This window comes from Canis lupus, chromosome 14 (genome assembly GCF_003254725.2).
Source record: "Canis lupus dingo isolate Sandy chromosome 14, ASM325472v2, whole genome shotgun sequence".
In the NCBI taxonomy this organism is placed as follows: domain Eukaryota; kingdom Metazoa; phylum Chordata; class Mammalia; order Carnivora; family Canidae; genus Canis; species Canis lupus.
Genome location: NC_064256.1, coordinates 26570292 through 26590653, shown reverse-complemented (window position 1 = coordinate 26590653; position 20362 = coordinate 26570292). Strand labels below are relative to the sequence as shown.

Genomic DNA, 20362 nt, shown 5'->3' with positions numbered 1-20362 from the left:
TGCGCTGCCTCCCAGCCCGGCTCCGTCAGCGGGGCCCCCCGCGGACCGCGCCTCCCTCGCGCTAGGACCCGCCACTCCGCGCGGAATGGCAGCCGCAGCAGCATCCCCGCCAGCGGCGGTGGCGGCCGCAGCCCCGGCCACCGCGGACGCTATTGTTCCCTGGTGTTAAACGCGCTTTCCCTCCTTTGCACCCGAAACGAACAATAGCAGGGAAGAGCTTTGCTTTGCGAACTGCTTGGGAGGACGGGGCGAGGGCGGAGGGGAATTGCCTGCGGGCGGCGTTGGGGATCCGGCCCCCGAGCGGCGGAGGGCGGCATGGGGCTGCAAGCGAGGCGCTCGGCGTCCCAGAGCCCCGGCGCCCCGGGCCCGCGCCGGGGTGTCCTGCAGCTGCTGCCGCTGCTCCTGCTGCTGCTGCTGCTGCTGCTGCTGCGCCCCGGAGCCTGCGGGGCTGCGGCTCCCGGCGGGGCTGAGGCACCCACCCTCTACCTCTGGAAGACTGGTAAGTGGGACGGAGTTCTCCCCTCTTTCATCTTCCCGCCTGGGGCCCCATTCCGAAACTGCCCGGCTGCAGGAGCCCCCCACCCCACCCCACCCACCGCCCCGAGCTGCTTGATAGCCCGGGTGTGCTGGGATCCTAAGGTAAAAAGTATGATTACTAGGAAGCAAATTAGGTCACGTCCGATGCTGTTAGGAAAGAAAAACCTAACAACTAAGAGGCATTAGTGAGTCACTGGAATGATATTTCTCTCGCAGCCCTGGAGTTAATGAGGACGCCCAGCACTGCACTTTCATAATGAAGTGCATTTTTTTTTTTTTTGACCTCTGGATTTTCCTTCTACTAGGAGTTTCTTAAATATATTTCCAGGAAAGAGCAAGCAAACAGCTTAGAGCCGGTTTTTGCACCCCCCGCCCCCCGCCCCGTCTTCAGGCAATTTGCGCAATGCCATGATATGTTGTGGGTATAGAGTTGAATTTGTTAAGTGTAGCTTTGTGATATGTGGGACACGTGGAAGCCAGCCAAGTGAGGGGAGTTCTAACAGTTAAAGGCAAATGGGGCTCCAGTGAGCTCGCCCCAGAGGGTGTTAAAGACCAGTTCTTAATTAGTGAATTGTGCCATTTTTAAAGGGTACGATTGTGAGGATGTTGAGGTTTAAACTTTTCCTGCCACGGGGATTCTTCCGCTTTGTTTTCAACCAACTAACAAAAGCAGCAACTAATTGTGCCTCAGAACCTTCAGGCAAAGTGCTGACTAGAGGTCCTGGTGGGATAGTGACAGGCAGGAAAACAATACCAAGTGAGAAATTACTCCCCTTCCTCTAGTGGCTTTTTTTCCTCCTCTGCTAAAGGACACTGAGAATTCTTCAGCAGACCTGAAACTTGGCATGCTTACAGGAATGAAGTAGGAAACGTTATTCCTTCGCTTAGGGGTAGGGGCAAATGAAGAGTTTCTTGGCAATGCCTAAACATGGAGAGAAGGCTGCAGTAGAAAGGAGGGAAAAGATGTATTGGGCAGGGATTGCAAACAAGTTACAGAGTGGGTCTCTTTCCCGATTTCAACTGTCTGTAACCCCCTGCTGCAGAGACAGATCAGTCTGCTCTACAATTATACCGATATCCTGAAATTTTTAAAGAAGTTGCATCTCTCCAGCAACTTAGTGAGCAGATTGAACAGATATTTATTACAAGCCAAAGTACCTAAATTGCCTTTGAATGTTGCAAGAAATAACACACACACACACTTTTAGAAGAGTCATTTGGATGTTAGCATGAGCCAGCACTTGGAGTTTAAATATTAGTTGATTGGTAAGTACAGATGAAATCATATTAATATATTTCATTTTAAAACAAAGAGTTGAAGAGCTTCTCTAATTTAGCTAAACCCATGGTTTTACCTTTCAAAAACTCGGTCGTAACAACAAACAATGATCAAACTATAACTTACCATTAAATGGTATTATTTGGATGCTTGGTAAGAGCTTCTCAAGTAAGTAAGTGTTGGACAAAATAGCACTTGCCTGGTTGAAATTTGTGATATTAAAGTAGGAAAAGCCAGGCAGTAATCTTCAGATCGAAGAAGAGTCTAGGCGATGTTCACTGGGTAGCATCTGAGGTGCCAATATATGTCAACATAAATGTCATGGTGGGAACACAAGCCAATAAACCATTTAAAATAGTGGAAAACTCTCAGGAGCAAGGATATGGAGACCTTGGTTCCAGTGCCAGTTCCAGCCCTTGCTAGCTGTAGGAACGTTGGCAGTTCACTTAACTTCTGACCCCTTGTTTTCTCAGCTGCATATAAATGTGATGATCCCTTCTTCTGACTACTCATTGCGTTATGAAGATTGAATGAGTGAGTTATTAGAAAGTAATATGTAAATTTCAAAGTTATGTGCATGTGCAAATAAAAGCATGATGAGGAGGATGATGACATCTCTTTTATGGTGGTCCTTGATTTGATGGAAAAAAAATGAGTTAAGCTAGAAAGGACAGTAATGACCTCTTTATTTTTTTTTTCCCCAGGGGGAAAGGAGGCTTTACTATTTCTATAAAGAAATTGAGAATTGTTATCAGAAGAACTAGGGGATATTTAAAGGAGAGGGACACACTGGGAATGAAAGTGTAGAGATGAAAGAATGCTAAGTGTATATCACGTGATGAAAAATAAAGTGTCAGGAAGAGAATTGAGAGAGAAAATGAGGTGAGACCATGTGGGATGTCTATTCCGGTGGAATACACTTGGTCTTGGTACAGGAGACTGTAGGGAGTCACGTTATTGGTCACATCATTGAATTACAGAGATGTAGGGAAAGGTATACTGACTGGATAAGGAACTAGGACAGGAACTTTAACACTGTGTTTGTCACTAACAAGCTGCAGAGCATTAGCAAAGTCATTTAATGACTTTGGTTCTTGGTTTCTGAGTTTGTAATATTCATTGATTAGAAAAGATGATATCTAAGGGCCTTTTCAGCCTTAACATATTTCATACATACACCATAAATGCACATATATATGTACGCATAGTTTATTAACATGTGTATATACATACTGTATGTATATGTGTGTGTGTGTGTATATATATATATCTAAGGTCTATAATACATAGGTCATATATAATGTATATAATATAAAAGTTTAAGGTATGTATTGTATGAAATTTTTACTAAGCCAGCTCCCAACAAAGAATTATGGAGAGCTCACTGTGTGAGTTACATGGCCTCAGTGAGGTAGAGGCTGACTAAGATATTATCATCCCTTCCTTTAGGAAATTCACCATTGAACAATACTGTAAATACACAACAGTTAAAACATGGTGTATCATACGCATGAACAAAACACTATGAGAGCCGGGGTGTTGTGTAGCTGATAAAGGGGGTTGTGGAGAATTTTAAAGAGCAGTTCATCTTGATTGGGATTTTGAATGGGGGGGCTGAACTTTTTACTCTGAGAGGAGTGGAAGTTCATTTCCAGCAGAGGGAAGAGAGAATATAAAGATGAAAAGCATGACAATATTTTTAGGTCTTGAAAGTACTCCAACTCAAGTCTAGGATGTTTGGTGGGAATGAATGTAATGCCAATTTGATGAATTGGGGCAAGATTGTAAGGAACCCTTCAAACTCTGGTAAAGATGTTGGAGTTAAACCTCTAAGCAAGTGAAAATTATTGTCATCTTTGTGCAGAGAATTGACCCTATTCTTTGCCCAGAATGGTGAGAGAGAAGTGAAGAGGCTGGGAGGGTAGTAAGGATGGGGATTGAGAGGCAAAGGGGAGCAAAACTAGAACGGTAGGAAGTGCGGAGTAAGGAGAGGAGAGCTGGGTGGGGGGGTCGCACTGTAGTAGTGTTAACTCAGCTTTAGCATGTAGGGAACTCTGTACCAAGGAGGGGAGGAACTCATCCCATCAAGATCTCCATCATATCTATAGCCAATTACTTGAGACTGAGAACGTCAAAGAAGGAAGAACAGATTGCCTGGATTTAGAGAAGAAGAATATCAATTTAATCTAGTTAAACTGAACTTGAGATAGTAATCCACTCAGATGGATAAATCTAACAGGAAAACTAGTGATTGGATGTATAGTTTAGAAGAAAGAGGCTGAAGGTGTAAATTGAGAACTCAATACATGTATGATATTTCAGAGCACGATAGTTGGAGGGATCATTAAAAGAAGAGAAATACGGAAAAGAGGAACCAGGATACTTCACAGAGAATATTGAGATTTAAAGAAGGCCACTGTTGGGGAGAGACCAGTGGAAGAGTCAGAGAAAGGTGGTCAGAATGGGTCTGGGAAAAATGGCAGTACATGCTAAATTAAAGATGTTTTATGAGGGGGATGGCGGCAAAAGGTGTAAAACATTTCTGGAAGACTAGAAAGGAGGAGTTATGAAATATTTCAGAAATGATCAAGTAAAAGGTGGAATTGGTAAGATACTTAAGTGTTTTGGGAAAGGATGTTTTAACTGGAGTAGTAAAGACAAACTTATTTGAATAATAAGATAATGGAAAAGGTATAATGATAAAATCAAATAACCAAGGGGTATTTAAATTATAACAGTGCCATTTTTTGATAGTGAAAACCCCAGAATATAAGATATTAAAAATATTTATTGAAATATAAAAGTTAAATGTTTTAGCAGTTTTGTGTGTCATTTATTTGAAAGATAGCTTGCCTTTGTGTGAATAATTGAAAAGCATATTTCATACACACAGGTAAAGTACTTTATTATTGGAAGATAAATAATTTCTGATTAGTGTTAGTTTTTCCTTAATATTCTAGGATATGGAATTTTTTCATAATAAGTATGTCTAGTAATATTTACCTGGCAATTCTAAACTAAGAGTATCAATATATTGAGTAAAATGTGGCTGACTTAACATGAGTAGGACAGAAAATAGTGAATACCTCCAACCTTTATCAATTCTGTCAGATATATTTTCCCAAAGGTCCTAATGAAGTAATTGAATTTATTTTATTTTAAAAAATTGATGTATAGTTGACATGCAATGTGACATTAGTTTCAGGTGTACAATATAGTGATTTGACACATTCATACATTAGGCTATGCTCACCAGAAGTGTAGCTACCATCTGTACCATACAACACCATTATGTCACCATTATATTTCTTTAAAGATTTTATTTATTCATTTGAGAGAGAGAAAGAAAGAGAGAGTGCAAGTGTGTGTGTGAGTGCATAAGTGGAGGGAGAAGGGAGCCTGACATTGGGCTCGATTCCAGGACCCTGAAATCATGCTAGGCCAAAGGCAGATGCTTAACTGAGCCACCCAGCTACCCCACCATTATGATACCATTGACTATTTCCTATGCTGTACCTTGTATTCCTGTGATTTATTCATTCCAGAATTAGAAGCCTGTATCTCCCACTCTCCTTCACCATTTTGTCCATCCATTTACCTCCTCCCCTCTAGGAACCATCACTTTGTTCTCTGTATTTATGGATCTGTTTCTGCTTACCATTTTTATTTGTTCATTTATTTTGTTTTTTAGATTTCACATATAAGTGAAACCATATGGCATTTGTCTTTCTCTGCCTGACTTATTTCACTTAGCATATTACCCTCTAGGTCCATCTCTTTTTTGACGAATGGCAAGATCTTATCCTTTTTTGATGGCTCAGTAATATTCCATTGCATATGTATGTATACACACACACACACACACACACACCTTCTTCATTCATAGATACTTGGGTTGCTTCCACATTTTGGCTCTTGTAAATAATGCTGCAATAAATATAGGGATGTATATATCTTTCTGATTTAGTTTTTTTTCATTTTCTTTGGGTAAATACCCAGTAGTGGAATTTCTGGACCATATGGTAGTTCTATTTTTAATTTTTTAAAGAATTTCCATACTGGTTTTCACAGTGGCTATACCAATTTACATTTTTGCCAACAATGTATGAGGGTTCCTTTTTCTCCACATTCTTGCCAATACTCATTATTTCTTGTCTTTTTTATTCTAGTCATTCTGTCAGGTATAAAGTGATATCTCATTGTAGTTTGGGTTTGCATTTCCTTGATGATTAGTGATTTTGAGCATCTTTTCATGTGTTTGTCATCCTAGTGTGTCTTCTTCAGAAAAAAATGTTTATTCGGGTCCTCCTTCCCATTTTAATCAATTATTTGTGATTTTTTTTTTTTGGTGTTGAGTTATGTAAGTTCTTTATATATTTTTGGATATTAATGTTTTATCAGATATATCAGTTGCAAACATCTTCTCCCCTTCAAGGTTGGCTTTTCTTTTTGCTGATGATTTCCTTCATTGTGCAAAAGATTTTAATTTTGGTATAGTCCCAAATTGAGTTAATTTTTATAACAATGAAATCAGACTGAAATCCAATAAAAAGGTGCACACTAGCTATTACTCAGAATTCAGGTAGTTAGGATATTTACAGGTGTGTGTTTTGTTCTCAAGGAAATTACTTCTCACATTAAACTTTTGAACTAAGTTCATCCAATGCAAGACAATACTTTTAACAATAATCACTGTGTCCTTTATGTAGTTGTGTATAAAATAATACCTTACTTCTTCAATATAAAATAAAAATAAGTATTATCCTTTTAACTTCTTTCATGTACTTGTCCTAATATACAATATTCTATAATGCATATAGAAGAATATTAATCCTAATCCTGTTATTAATTAAATAAGAAAGGAGAAAGGGATGCCATTCCAGGTAGTAGTAACATGACAGTGGCATTATCCTAATAAGTGTTTTGCACTTCAGTTGTGCTTAATTTGGAATGTGACACAGTTTGCTCATTAAATGGAAGATAGGGATAGAGCAGAGTGGATGGAGTGTAAGCATCAAAGTCGAGTAGTCCACAGTAACATGGATTACAATGATATATTTTATCAAAATATTATCAAATTATTTCAACTCCTTGAATCTTTTTCTTTCATTTCTAATATGGATAAATAATATTTGTTATATAGAGGTTTTCTGAGGTTTAATTAAATATTGTAGTGCATATAATGTACTAGTGGAGTGTTTGATATATGTTAGAACTTCAATGAATGGCAGTTTTTATTATTATTATTATTCTGTTATACAACACAGTGCCTACTTAATTTTATGACCTGGAACAAGTCCAGTAATGTGCACTAGCTTTCTTGAAAGCATTTTTTTTGTAAATACATTACAAATTACAAACTGATAGAGATGTATGATAACAAAATTATGAGTGCCAACAATTTATAAGGGAAGCAGCACTGGAGAATGGAAAGAACACAGACTTTGGGATCAGAAACCATTGTTTAAATATACCTCTACCTGGCTGATCAAGTTACTTATACCCTGATTTTGTTTTCTCACCTTAGAATGATGACAGAAGTTCTGAAGTGAGAGACCATTTGCAAAGTTGTAACAGGTAGTAAATGGAAAGTGTCCTAAGTATAGTAGCTATTCAGAAAATGTTCCCTTCCCATTCTTTATCTTTTTCTCTCCTAAAAATGACATAACAAACAGAAATTTTACAGATTCAACACATTTATCTCTCCTCTAACCAAGGGGCACCATGAAAAACAAGTTTAGGATGAAAAGTTATTTTATTACAGACTTGTCTTTTTTATGAGTTTGTTACTTAAAGATAGACAGCATGGACCAAAAACCATAAAAGGTGCCTGGGTGGCTCAGTGGTTGCACATCAGCCTTTGGCTCAGGTCATGATCCCAGGATCCTAGGATTGAGTCCTGCATAAGGCCCCTGCAGGGAGCCTGCTTCTCCCTCTGCCTATGTCTCTGCCTCTCTCTCTCTCATGTCTCTCATGAAAAAAAAAAAAAAACCATAAAACTATTTTGAGCAGCAAATTTAGGGTGAATTATATAAATATATTTTTTTGTGCTTCATTTTATGCTGTATTTCAGGGGATTTCTCAAGAATGTGAAATTTTAGGTTCTTAAAATTATCTTGTCACCAGTGCCCTCCAAATTAAATGTTTCACAGAATTATTTTTATGCAATTTAGAAATTTTATGTATTAGATGATTATTTAAATACATTTTTAAAAACTAGTTTATACCTTGTTTTCCTACCCTTCTTTCTTATCATAATTACACAGTGTTCAAAATTCATTAAGAGCGAATTGATTATTTGCATCAAAAAATAAAATGCTCAAGTGATTTTGTGAAACTTTAATATCTTAATGGACTGTGTTAACTCAGGTCATTATGCAAATCATAGATAGTTACCCATAGATAGCAAAATAATAGGAGCCCCAATCAGGGCTGAGATTGAGTGCTATTGAGCAGCACTATTCAGACTCTTTCTTACCTACTACTTCGATACAAAAAAACTGGTCTGATGGCAGTGGGATGAGATGCTGACATTCTGACTAGGTTATTGAGGAAGTGTGGTGTGCTTTGGCTCCTTTTTAAAGGAAATGAAGCCTCTTAACTTTTCTAAGTCAGATTGGTGACACTAGACAATGAGATGTCTCTGGGAAAAGGAGAGCAAAATCCTCTATCTGGTGAATATATAGAACAGATTCTCTTGGAATTTCAAGAGAGGCTTGGAATTAATATAAAGGCTCATTAAAATGGTCCTTAATGAAAGAAACATTGAGGCAGCAGCATCTGAAAAATATATCACAGGAACATCATAGAGTGTGAGTTAGAGGTGCCAATGAGTCATAAGGTAGAGATTTTTTCCTTTTTTTTAATCAGCACTTTATATTTGACACTTTAGAATGTGTTAAAATGATGTAAAATAAATGAATTTGCATTTAATTCTCAGGTGCCCAAGCAATAAGTAAAACAATTTTTAGGAAAGTGATATAACAATTAAAAATATGTTGGGAAAGACTAGAAGAAACATGGCAGTACTAAAAACAGTGATACTAAAAAGTAATCCATCTACTGCTTCTGATATATAACTGGACCTAACCAAAAGGAGACCTACAGAATGGGAGAAGATATTTGCAAATGACGTATCAGATAAAGGGCTAGTTTCCAAGATCTATAAAGAACTTATTAAACTCAACAGCAAAGAAACAAACAATCCAATCATGAAATGGGCAAAAGACATGAAGAGAAATCTCACAGAGGAAGACATAGACATGGCCAACAAGCACATGAGAAAATGCTCTGTGGAGCATTTGGACAGAATATATAATGACATGTAGCCACCATTATAGTATTATACAGAGTAGTTTCATAACCCTAAACATTCTCTGTGCTTCACCTACTAAGCCCTCAACCCATCCCTCTATCCTCTCAAATCTCTGGTAACCATTCCCTTTTTACCTTATGTCTCCACACTTGTGCTTTTTTTGGAACGTCATGTGATTGGAACCATATAGTATGTAGCCTTTTTTCTCACTTAGTAATTGTGCATTTAAATTTCTTCTATGTCTTTCCATGGCTTGATAGCTCATTTCTTTTTATTACCGAATAATACTGTTGTATGGGGATCCCTGGGTGGCGCACGGTTTAGCGCCTGCCTTTGGCCCAGGGCGCGATCCTGGAGACCTGGGATCGAATCCCACGTCGGGCTCCCGGTGCATGGAGCCTGCTTCTCCCTTTGCCTGTGTCTCTGCTTCTCTCTCTCTCTCTCTGTGACTATCATAAATAAATAAAAAAAAAAAAAACTGTTGTATGGGCATAGCACAGTTTGTTTATCCATTTACATATTGAAGGACATCTTGGTTGCTTCCAAGATGTAAACATCTGTGTGGATATGTTTTTATCTCCGTTATGTAAATACCAAGGAACGCAATTGCTGGATCATATGGTAAAGAGAATGTTTAATCTTGCGAGGAACTGCCAAACTGTCTTTCAGAGTGGCTGTACCATTTGCATTCCCACCAACCAGTGAATGGAAGTTCCTGTTCCTCCACATCTCTGCCAGTGTTGTCAGTATTTTGAATTTTGGCTGTTTTTAATGCGTGTGGTTGTATGTCGTTGTTTTCCTTTTCTGTTTTCTAATGACATACGATGTTGAGCATCATCTTTTCGTCTGCTTGTCATCGGGATGTCTTGTCTCGTAAGTGATCCTGTCTTTCCACCATGTGAGTAGTAGCAGGACCACCAGGTAGAACCTTCAGGTGACAGAGGTAAAAATCTCAATCCAGCCTGTGCTACAAGTAAGTGCTTCTCTTCTTGTTGCCTTGGTGACAGGACTCATACTAAAACCAAGGATGTTATAAAGAGAAAATACACATGGAAGTTAGGTAGAAAATAAGCACACAATGGAAATGGGCCTACATTTTGTCTTTTATTCCACCTTGAGGGAACACCATGGAAGAGAGTTTGGAAGTGATAGACAGTATCTTGAAGAGGAAGAAAATGATGTGATATACTAAGGGATATATTAAATGGAGACGGCAAGCTTGTGAGATTTTCAAGTGCACTGTACCTGTGCTCGGTCTCTAGCTGACTGGTCTGGTTAATCATGCAGTTGAGTATCTGCTCTTCCTTGCTCCTACCTGGAGGCTGCAAAAAGTTGATGTGCAGTCTCCTCCTGAACTCGTGGGAAGCAGTGCCAGTCCACTGTTTGAACCCCTGGTAAGCAAACCTGGGAACCGAGTTGTCAAGATAGCCTGCTGCTTATGGCTCCCATAAGCTTTTCCACAGAGAGAGTATTGAGCACCCCCAGAATGGGGGGAATACAACAGTGGCTCAGAAGTAGATAGCATATGTGCATAAATATGCTACACTGTCCAGGTAGTTAGCTTAGGACTATATAGAGAGCCTGATGGAAAATTAATTTCCCAAGCAAATGTGTCAAGCATAGGCATTGATGATGTAGTGGGACTCATTTGATTTGTGGTATATGGTGAATGCAGGACTTTCTAATTGTGCTATACTGTCTGGATAAAAAGTAATCCGTTGGGTTGTAATAGCAGTAGCAGTACCAGCACATACAGAGTATCGTGGATGGATGTGTTTGCAAGTATGTTCTTTAATATGTCTACTAAATAATGGCATCAGAACACAAATATAGCCTATTTCAGTTGCACTGTTCGAAGATTGTTTTTTTTTCTCTCAAAATCAGAAAGCACAACTATAAATGTCAGAGGGGTCCATCAACCTATTGAGGTACTTGCCCTTGACAGAGATTAGTTGAAAAGAATTTAAGTCATACCTTGAAATGAAAGAAGTACTGGTTGCCAAGTAATAAAATATATACTTACATGCATGTGTGTAATAAGTAAATTGAAATGTTCCAAAATCAACTTTTGAGCCCATATGAATCTTGACCTAATTTTGTAATTTATTAAGAATATGAACTCTAGGGATCCCTGGGTGGTGCAGAGGTTTAGCGCCTGCCTTTGGCCCAGGGTGCGATCCTGGAGACCCGGGATCGAATCCCACATCGGGCTCCCGGTGCATGGAGCCTGCTTCTCCCTCTGCCTGTGTCTCTGCCTCTCTCTCTCTCTTTCTGTGTCTCTCATGAATAAATAAAATCTTTTTTTTTAATAATATGAACTCTAATCTCTGTGTCATTTGTTCCTCAGCCATACCATAGCTATGAGATTAGTTTCCACCTCTTCACGTTATTTTAAAAGTATCTTTAGACAAAACTGTAGAGCACATAGAGGGTTTCTTGCTCGTGTCGGTACTTGGTAAATGCTATCTTTTATACTTGATATGATCCTGATGTGAACCACAAAAGCCTTCTCACAGAGATAGACTATGTCTCTGGAACTGAGTCTTTTTTTTCTTTATTTGGATTCTTCTTCCTTCTTGGATCTGCATGTGCATTTCAAGCTTCTCTGCATCTGGCCTTGTTCTGCTTTTACCTGCTGTCAGGGCCAGTTCATAGTTGGCAAGCCCTCAGCTTTGCTGTTTGCAGAGTTGTCCAAAGTGCAGTTCTAAAATACAGAGACATTCTGCCTCCGTGTTTTATTTTTACTTGTGATTGTGCGTATTTTGGTCACGCAGGAAATGCAGGAGGTGTGACTCTTTAAGTGGGACTGTGTGTTCCAAAATTCCTCCTTTGTGTGGAAACACCTGAGATTATTCTTGGCAGGACTTTCCTGGTCTGTGATGCCATGAGTGAAAGGGTGCAGGAAGTGTTCAGTGTGTGCTGAGGTGTCCTCTCTCAAAGTCCTCTTTTGTCTTCTAAAGTACATACCCAACCCCGTGAGTGTGTGTGTGTGTGTGTGTGTGTGAGATACATATGCTCTGCATATGTATATGCATATATGTAAATAACCTACTTCTATACCTCAAGATTTCAAAATCTGCTGTAAGAAACTAAAATGTTTCTCAACTTGGAGAAGTGATATTCAACTGCTACGTGCCCTTTACAACCTGTTTTACATGCAAATTCTCTAAAGTTGATATATAATTTGTAAGCTTATCACAGAATTACAATAATCCTTCAATGCATCATTCCAAGCATGCACATGCATGTGCATGCATACATACCCAGATGCATAAATATATGCAACATACATGCACATGCAAATAGCACAGTCATTCACAGCTAACTTATTACACGGCCTTCATAATTTATTTGGCATTATGGAAGTTATTATACTACCTCAAATATTATAGTGATGTTAAAGTGATGACTTTTAAAACTGTGTGCGACAAAAAAAAAAAATAAAAAAATAAAACTGTGTGCAATTATGAATACTTTTCACTAAAATATTAATAACACAAATAGTTATATTAACATTTTAGAAATTTCATTTCAAACTTTATGCTCATCAAGAACTCGCTCATATAAAATATCTTAATATACAAGTCCTTGTGTTACCTTCCACTAACTTGTAGCTTTTATTTTAAGATCCTTTTATGTCTAACCATCTTCCTGTGTTGACCACTTTGGTGCCTGAACAATGTCTTGAAACTGCAGTGCCTGCACAAACTTCCAAGAAATACTTTTCTTTTAATAGCATCTTCCTGCCAGCATATCCATGAACAGCATTTATATAAAATATTAGTTGTAAATTGTTTACACTGATTATATCATTAAGGCAGTACTGGTAACAGACTCAGGTGGAATAATACGTATTAACTATTATTTTTTATATATGTGGGTTCAGTGTATAAAATGTGTTTTCAACTTACAATATTTTCAACTTGAGACTTTTTTTGGGTGTAACCCCATTATAAATGGAGGAAGATCTCTATGTGTTTTGCATATATTATGAATAATTATGTAAGCTATATATAGTGTTATATTATGTTTATTATGTATAATGTATATATTAGAGTTAGGTGACCTTTTTCTTCATGTTTGTGTTGATCAATTCAGTTAAGTAAAACTGACAAGCACTTAGTGCCTTTTTTGACACCAAACTCAGTGCTGGGGAGCAAATGTGAATAGCACATAGACCCACCACTCCTGAAGTTTCCTCTCACGTATAAATAAGTAATTCTTCTCTAGGTAACATATTGCAAAAATATAAATATATGTGGAACAGAGAAAGGGATTATTATCTTGTAGAAAGAGACAGGGAAGGGAAGATTTCATAAAACACAAGTTTGAAAAATAAGCAGCTTGCAAAATGAACAAAGGCTAGAGTGAAATGGAATTCTAGGCAAAGTGGAGCTATTGTGAAGAAATTAACTAGAATGTGTGTTCAGGGACAGTAAGAAGTTCTGAGGCATAAAAAACTGATAATGAGATAGGAAGAAGTGTGAGTGTGTGTATGGAGAACTGGTAGGAGAACAACATTGAGTGGGACACAGTAAGGAGCCTGGCTTTTGTTTGACACATGGAATCTCAGAACCCAGGTCACTTTAGTTAGATAAAATAACATATTTGCAAATGTTAAGTTCTACGTGAATTTATAAATTTTAGAAGAATGTTAATTTTGTAAATGACCTCTTATAATTCTTCTTGAGAACTTTCTGTTAGAAATGCTATCTTTAGGTAATGATAATTAAACATAGTTCTTTTAAAGGTAGAGTATCCTTTCAGGTTTGTATGTAAGGGTGATTTGATATTTTTTTCTCTACAGTTTTGATTAGACTAATGTGAAAATAAATAAGCCTCATATTTATGTAGTATTTCTCTGGTGGGGTGAGTTACAGAGAACGTATATGAGTGAAGTGGACCAGACCGTGTAGAGGCTGGTTGTGTTCACTCTTCTCTGTGTGGGCTTGACTAACTGAAGAAACAACGCCACTCCTTTACCTTGTTGTATGTTTATCATTTGCCATCATTTAGAGATGGGGTTCACTTTCTAAAAAAAAAAATCATAAGAAACAGCACTATTGGTCACATACAATAATACCTAGTGAGTTGAAGTTGGATTTTGGGACCCTAGTTTACAACTTTTGCCTTTGACAATCATATGAGGTCTTCAGAAATCTGAAGCTTAAAGAGAAGGGTTGAAAAAATATTAAAAAGATACTTCTTTGAGTTTTAGAGAACGACTGCATGAGAAAATATGAAATGCCAAAGTCAGTTTGAAGTGTTTGAACTGTCCTTTTTCCAGTCAACATTGATGTTTCTCTCCACTTCCCTATATGCTGTGCTTTGTTAGTTCTCATTAGTTAACCGGCCCTGTGGAATGAGAGAAGCTAGCAGGAGGAAGGCATCTGCTGCCCTGGGCTGGTGCATGTAATCACAGAAATGCAGCAAAGATCACAGGGTTCAATAACTCTATAAAACAGCTTCTTCTGACAGTTTGCAGTGGTGACTACACATCTCTAATGGGAGAGTCATCAAAATGGATTTGGATTTATGGAATCAAATAATTCATAAGGAAAGCTTTGACTGCTGCTAAGATACATTTCACTCCCTGTCTCTCACTGCAAGATTTAATGTAACTTCTTCAGTTCCCTTGGCTTGTTTTATAAGAGAACTGGCTTTGAACTGCTTCAGCTGTGAAAATTCCAGAAGAAGAGAATAAATATTATAGAGTGTCAAGGCAGTCTTTCAAACTAGGTTGATCAAGCACTACAGCACCATGAACATCAGATGTCTCAAATCATGATAGAAGTTTTCAGAGATTTCAAGAACATTTTTCTCTAGGTAGTTTTCTATCCTGATAGAATCATCAAGAAGCTAAATTAATTTGATTTAATGAAAAATGTGGAAATTAGAGGAATAATTCTTATACTCTATCATTATATGTAAGATGAATCTTCTTTGTTGGACATATGCTGAATATTGGAATTACTATCATAGAGACATTTGTTTAGCAACTTTGGGTATAAGAGTTGTGTATCCATCATCACAATCAATTTTAGAATATTTTCATTATCCCCAAAATATTCTGAACTCCATAGTCTCTCACCATTGAATTGTCCATTCTTCCCCATCAGGCCCAGTCCTAGGCAGATCCTAATCTATGTACTGTCTCTATAGATTTGCCTTTTCTGGAGATGTCTTACAGATAGAATTAAACCTTCTTTGATTTTTTTGTTACTGGCTCATTTTACCTAGCATGTTTTCAAGGTCTATGTGGTATCATATATCAGTATTTCCTTTTATTTCTGAATAATATTCCATTCTGTAGATACACCACATTTTATTAATCACTTGTTGGATATTTGGGCTATTTCCACATTTTTGGCTACAATGTGTAATGCTGCTATGAATATTCATGTACAAGTTTTTGAGTAGGCATATATTTTAATTTATCGTAAAAATATACTTAGGAATGAAATTGCTGGGTCTTATGGTAACTTTATATTTTATGATTTGAGGAACTACCAGACTGGGCCATGTATTTTTTAATTCAGCACAGCACAATACACATTGTGTTTTCCAGTCACTTTGATTATGAGTAATTGTCATTCAAAAAAACCCATTGAAGTTTCAATAAAGATATCATTGTGTAATTGGAAGGTAAGTAGTTAGAAAATGTAAGAAAATGATTTAGGGGACCCACTTTATAAGAATAAAAGCACATTTAGGAAGAAAATATGCTGAACTAGTCATGAGCATGTTTAATGGGATACCTACAAGGAGCTCCTTTTGTTTTTGGTTTTGCTGTTTTTAAAGATTTATTTATTTATTTTAGAGGGAGAGCACACACTAGGGTGAGGAAGGGCAGAGGGAAAGAGGGAAAGAGAGAAAGAAGCAGACTCCCCACTGAGCATAGAGCCTGACATGGGATTTCATTTCATGACCCTGATCATGACCTGAGCTAAAATCAAGAATAGATGCTTAACTGACTGACAACGCCCCCCTCCAAGGTGCCCTCCTTTTGGGTTTTTAATCTGATCATATAGTGAAGTCTTCAGTAAAGGGAAAACAAGTAGTAAGTATGGGGGAGCTGTGATGACTTAAAGAGAGGCTGACTTAATCATATGTATTTAACATGCACAGAGAAATCTAAGTGATACTGATGAAAAATTCAGATGTTAATGAATTTTAGAAGTTGCCCATTTGGTTTTTACAGCTTGGTCGATGTCATAACAAAACCTGTTTGTGTTCTCATGGTACTCTACATTTCTCCAAGCACTCATATCAAATGTTCTTTTACCGAATTCTCACAATTTCTTTGTGAATGTAGGATAAAAAATGATGCCCTTCTCTTTTAATGAAAGAGTAAATTCAGGTACCTAACGCTGAGGGATTTGACCTAAACCACAGACTTACAAGACTAGTAGCCAGCACAAACACCTTAGTATCCTAGATATACTAATATTTTAATTGAAGGGAGAAAAATGGGGAAAGTTCAGGGAAATTAATCTTTGGTTGTGTTGAGTAAGGTTCCAATATTTAAGTTAGCATTGTATAAATAATAGGCAATAACAGAAATTTTGTTTTGATGCTTTCAGATAAGCATAGGTAGATACAATAAGTAATTACAGATTTGTATTTTGATAGATATCTGACTTTAGTATCTTGACTGAGCATTTGACAGTGTTGTTGAGATTTTAACATTGATTTTTATAGCTTTCTTCAGTCGTGTGACATAGAATAACATATTTTATCTAAACAGTTTATTGCCCTATATAACCAATTGTAAATATATTTTGATATTCCATGATGCAATGAATCTTAACATTGAAAAAGTATCAAGAGCTGCTTCAAGTCATAACTCAGTATTTATTTTCAGTATATTGATGTTTTCCTTTTTTATCCCTTAAAAAAAGTGTTATATAGATTTATACTGTGGATTTTCTTGGCAGTATAACACAGCAGTTTATACTGAACACCATATAACAAAACATCCTAAATCCTTCTTTACCTTTCCTGAAATATCCCCCCAGAGCTTCTTTCTCTTTCTCTCCTGTTCACATGTGCTTTCTCTCTCTGTCTTGCACACTTGCTTACACATCTCTTTTCTCTCTCCTCTGTGGTCTCATTTTTTTTTTTTTCATTCTCAAAGTTCTCTTTACTATACCTTTCTCTTCTTTCCCACCTTCCATACCTGACCATCTGTGCTGTGTTTTGGTATAATATTGCAGTTTATCTTTAATTTCAGGGCATCATTTTCCAAGTGTATAAACTGACAAAATTTCTTGAATAGGAACATTATAGACAGCAGAAGTGCTGACTTTTGCAGTGTCCTGTACAGGGAGACTTGCATTCCAGCTGTAGTTCTCCCCAAAAGAGACAAAGTAAACACCTGCTGGCATCATTATATTTGTCTACAGGCAACTAAACTCTGATATATTCAATGTGGACTGTTGTATAGGATACAGCTGTGAAATGAGCTAAAATTTATTACTGAAAGTAAGAGAACTAGTGTAAATTTATTCCAATGAGATTCTTTGCAAGCATTACAGTAAATAGGTTTTAGAAACCTTTCTATTCTGTCTCTTGTCCTTTAAAAATGACTTTATACTATATATCTTAGGGTATGTGATGAAAGAGATGAAATTAGCACTGTCAGTTTTCAGAGATTTACCGGGATAGGTTTCTCCTACCACCAGTGTGATAAGATTTTTTAATTTGAGCTCAGGTCTATGTTCATTTCTTCCTGAATATTGGACCTATATCAAAAGTCCCTCTTGACAAAGAGGATGACAAGTTACTCCTAAATGCATCATGAACACATTGTAGAAGCATTTTGCGCCATAAGTATGAAGTATATTACCACATAGCAGTTTTACCCTTGAGGAAAACTTGGAGTATTTTCTTCCACCTTGAAGGTTTTTCTATAATTTTATACAGTGCATGGTCTTATTTTCAGTTGCTGTGTGTGTTTGTGTGTAGTTTGCACATTTGATAATTCTCTTGATTAATGTGCACAGGAAATTTAGTGTCTTAATCAAAGTCTGCTTAATGGACAGAAGAGACATTACACACAAAGTTTTAAAATATTATAAACCGATAAAATGTACTTAATACTAACATCATACTGCACATAATTTAATCTGTGGTTAATCATGATGCATAAATGTCTTCAGAACTTTGAAGTGCACCAGAGTCTTGATTATGAACAAAAAACGTATTGCTGTAATAGAGCTAGGAGGAAGTACTGCAAGAAATTTTTATTTGGTAAAATGCTGAATTAAACCATATTTGATAGGTCTTTTAGTCTTTCTCATTTAATTTTGTACTTTCAAAGCATATTTTAAAGTATTAGTGTTTTTCTGAATGACTTTCTACATTCAGAAATTTATAGAGACCCATATATCCTACTCATATTCACACTTTGGAGAGTTGAAATTAAACCATTCAAGGGCTATGCTAATATATTCAATGATTTTGCCTTCATGTATGTGTATTTGGTATTTATCTTATTTTTTTATGTCACATTAATGGACCTAGAATGGAAAGATAAATTTGAGGTGGAGACACAGTACAATCTCATTTTTCAAGCAAAGCTATTCTCTCTTTCCCATTCTATTTTTTTTTAAAGATTATAAAGAGTGGATGAAAGCATGGAGAGTGGCAGAGGGAGAAAGAGAATCCTAAGCAGATTCCACACTGAACAGGGAGACTGATGTAGGGGTTAATCTCATAACCCATGAGGTTATGACCCAAGCCAACACCAAGAGTCAGATGCTTAACCAACTGAACCACCCACGCTCCCCTCTTCTTTCTTATTTTAAAAGACATATTAGTGACATCAGCTAATGGTGTGGTGCCTTCTGAGCCTCTTTATTAACTACACAAATAATTTACTGAACTGTACTTTAGATCTTCTTCTACTATGAGGAAATATGGACACATGTGACTGGGTCCCTCAGTTACTGACAAGCTCAAGTTTTTGAAAGAGATACACACATGTAACTATAAATCAGTGTGATTGGGGCCACTGAGCAGGCATTTTTGAAGTGCTTTAAGGGCTTCAAAAGGTGGAGGGATCAATTTATCTGGGCTGGGAGAGGTCAAGGACCAGGAAAGACCTGCCAGAGTTGTGAATACTTGAGCTAGTTTTGAAAAGGTGAGTAAAAAAATCTAAGAGATGAGAGATGATGGGATGTACATGGGTAGTTCAGAGGTGTGAATTAACAACCAAAATGGATTTTATATTCTAAGGAGCTCTCTCCTACCTCTAAGTAGGAGAGCTTCCTATTGGTCTTCTCTCCAGCTTCAGTGATTGCTCTCAGTTTTAACTCTTGTCTTATGTCAGATGAACCTTTACAGAGAGTGAACTGCTAGGACCAATCCTTAGGTGTTATACATTTCTTTTAAATAAAAAAGCATTCTGTATTAATCCTTATCATAAAGTAATGCTATGAATAATCCAAGTCACATTTAAAATGTTTTTTTTTAATAGATTCGTGTTTGGATGTAATAAAATTGCATTTTGGATGCAGTAAAAATTGCAATATTTAGTATCATTCAATTTAGTTTATAGTATGATAAATCTCCAAATGTTAAAGATGATGAAAATCAATAACTTGCTTTATACTTTTACCTTCTCTTATTATTTCTTTCCATATATTCTATATATGAAGAAAACAGACTTCTGCTTGTTAAAAAATATAGCAAATAATTATGGTCCTTTGGTTACCCAGCATAAGTAGGATGTGGGAATAGCTTTCTCTCAGATGCTTACTTGAGGCTGTTATCTTGACCAGGAGTGAATGCCAACTTGAGATATTTATGCGAGTAAGTTCCTGCTTTGATCTTTTGCCAGTTCACTCCCTCACAGGTCTTAGACCAGGCTTGAGTCATGTGATCAGTGTGGCATCTCCCCATATGGTCACAGCCGGCTACTATGTGCAATTTAGAAGGTCTGAGGGTGTAGCAGACAGATCCCACACATCCAGCTTAGAGAAAATGTAAAAGGGGGTGCCTGGGTGGCTCACTCAGTTAAGCTTTCAACTTCTGATTTTGGCTTAGATCATGATCTCAGCGTTTGTAAGATAGAGCGTTATGTTGGGCTCCATGCTGGGTATGGAACCCCCTTAAGATTCTCTCTCTCGCTCTGCCCCTCTCCCCCTTAAAAATGTGAAAGATACACCTAGGAAGCATTGCTTTTATTAAAACACTTAAGAGTAAAAAAGGCATTTAGTAGTAGTTAC

At 37.3% G+C, this 20362-nt stretch overlaps 1 protein-coding gene across 1 annotated transcript in view; it reads left to right on the top strand.

The window, feature by feature from the left end:
* The first annotated feature begins 302 nt into the window (after positions 1 to 302).
* THSD7A (thrombospondin type 1 domain containing 7A) overlaps positions 303 to 20362 on the top strand; it is a 428255-nt gene continuing 408195 nt past the window's right edge. Inside the window, exon 1 of the mRNA XM_025471202.3 lies at positions 303 to 499. Coding sequence (XP_025326987.3) covers positions 316 to 499 — 184 coding nt within the window. The 5' untranslated portion in view covers positions 303 to 315. The remainder of the gene's footprint in view (positions 500 to 20362) is intronic.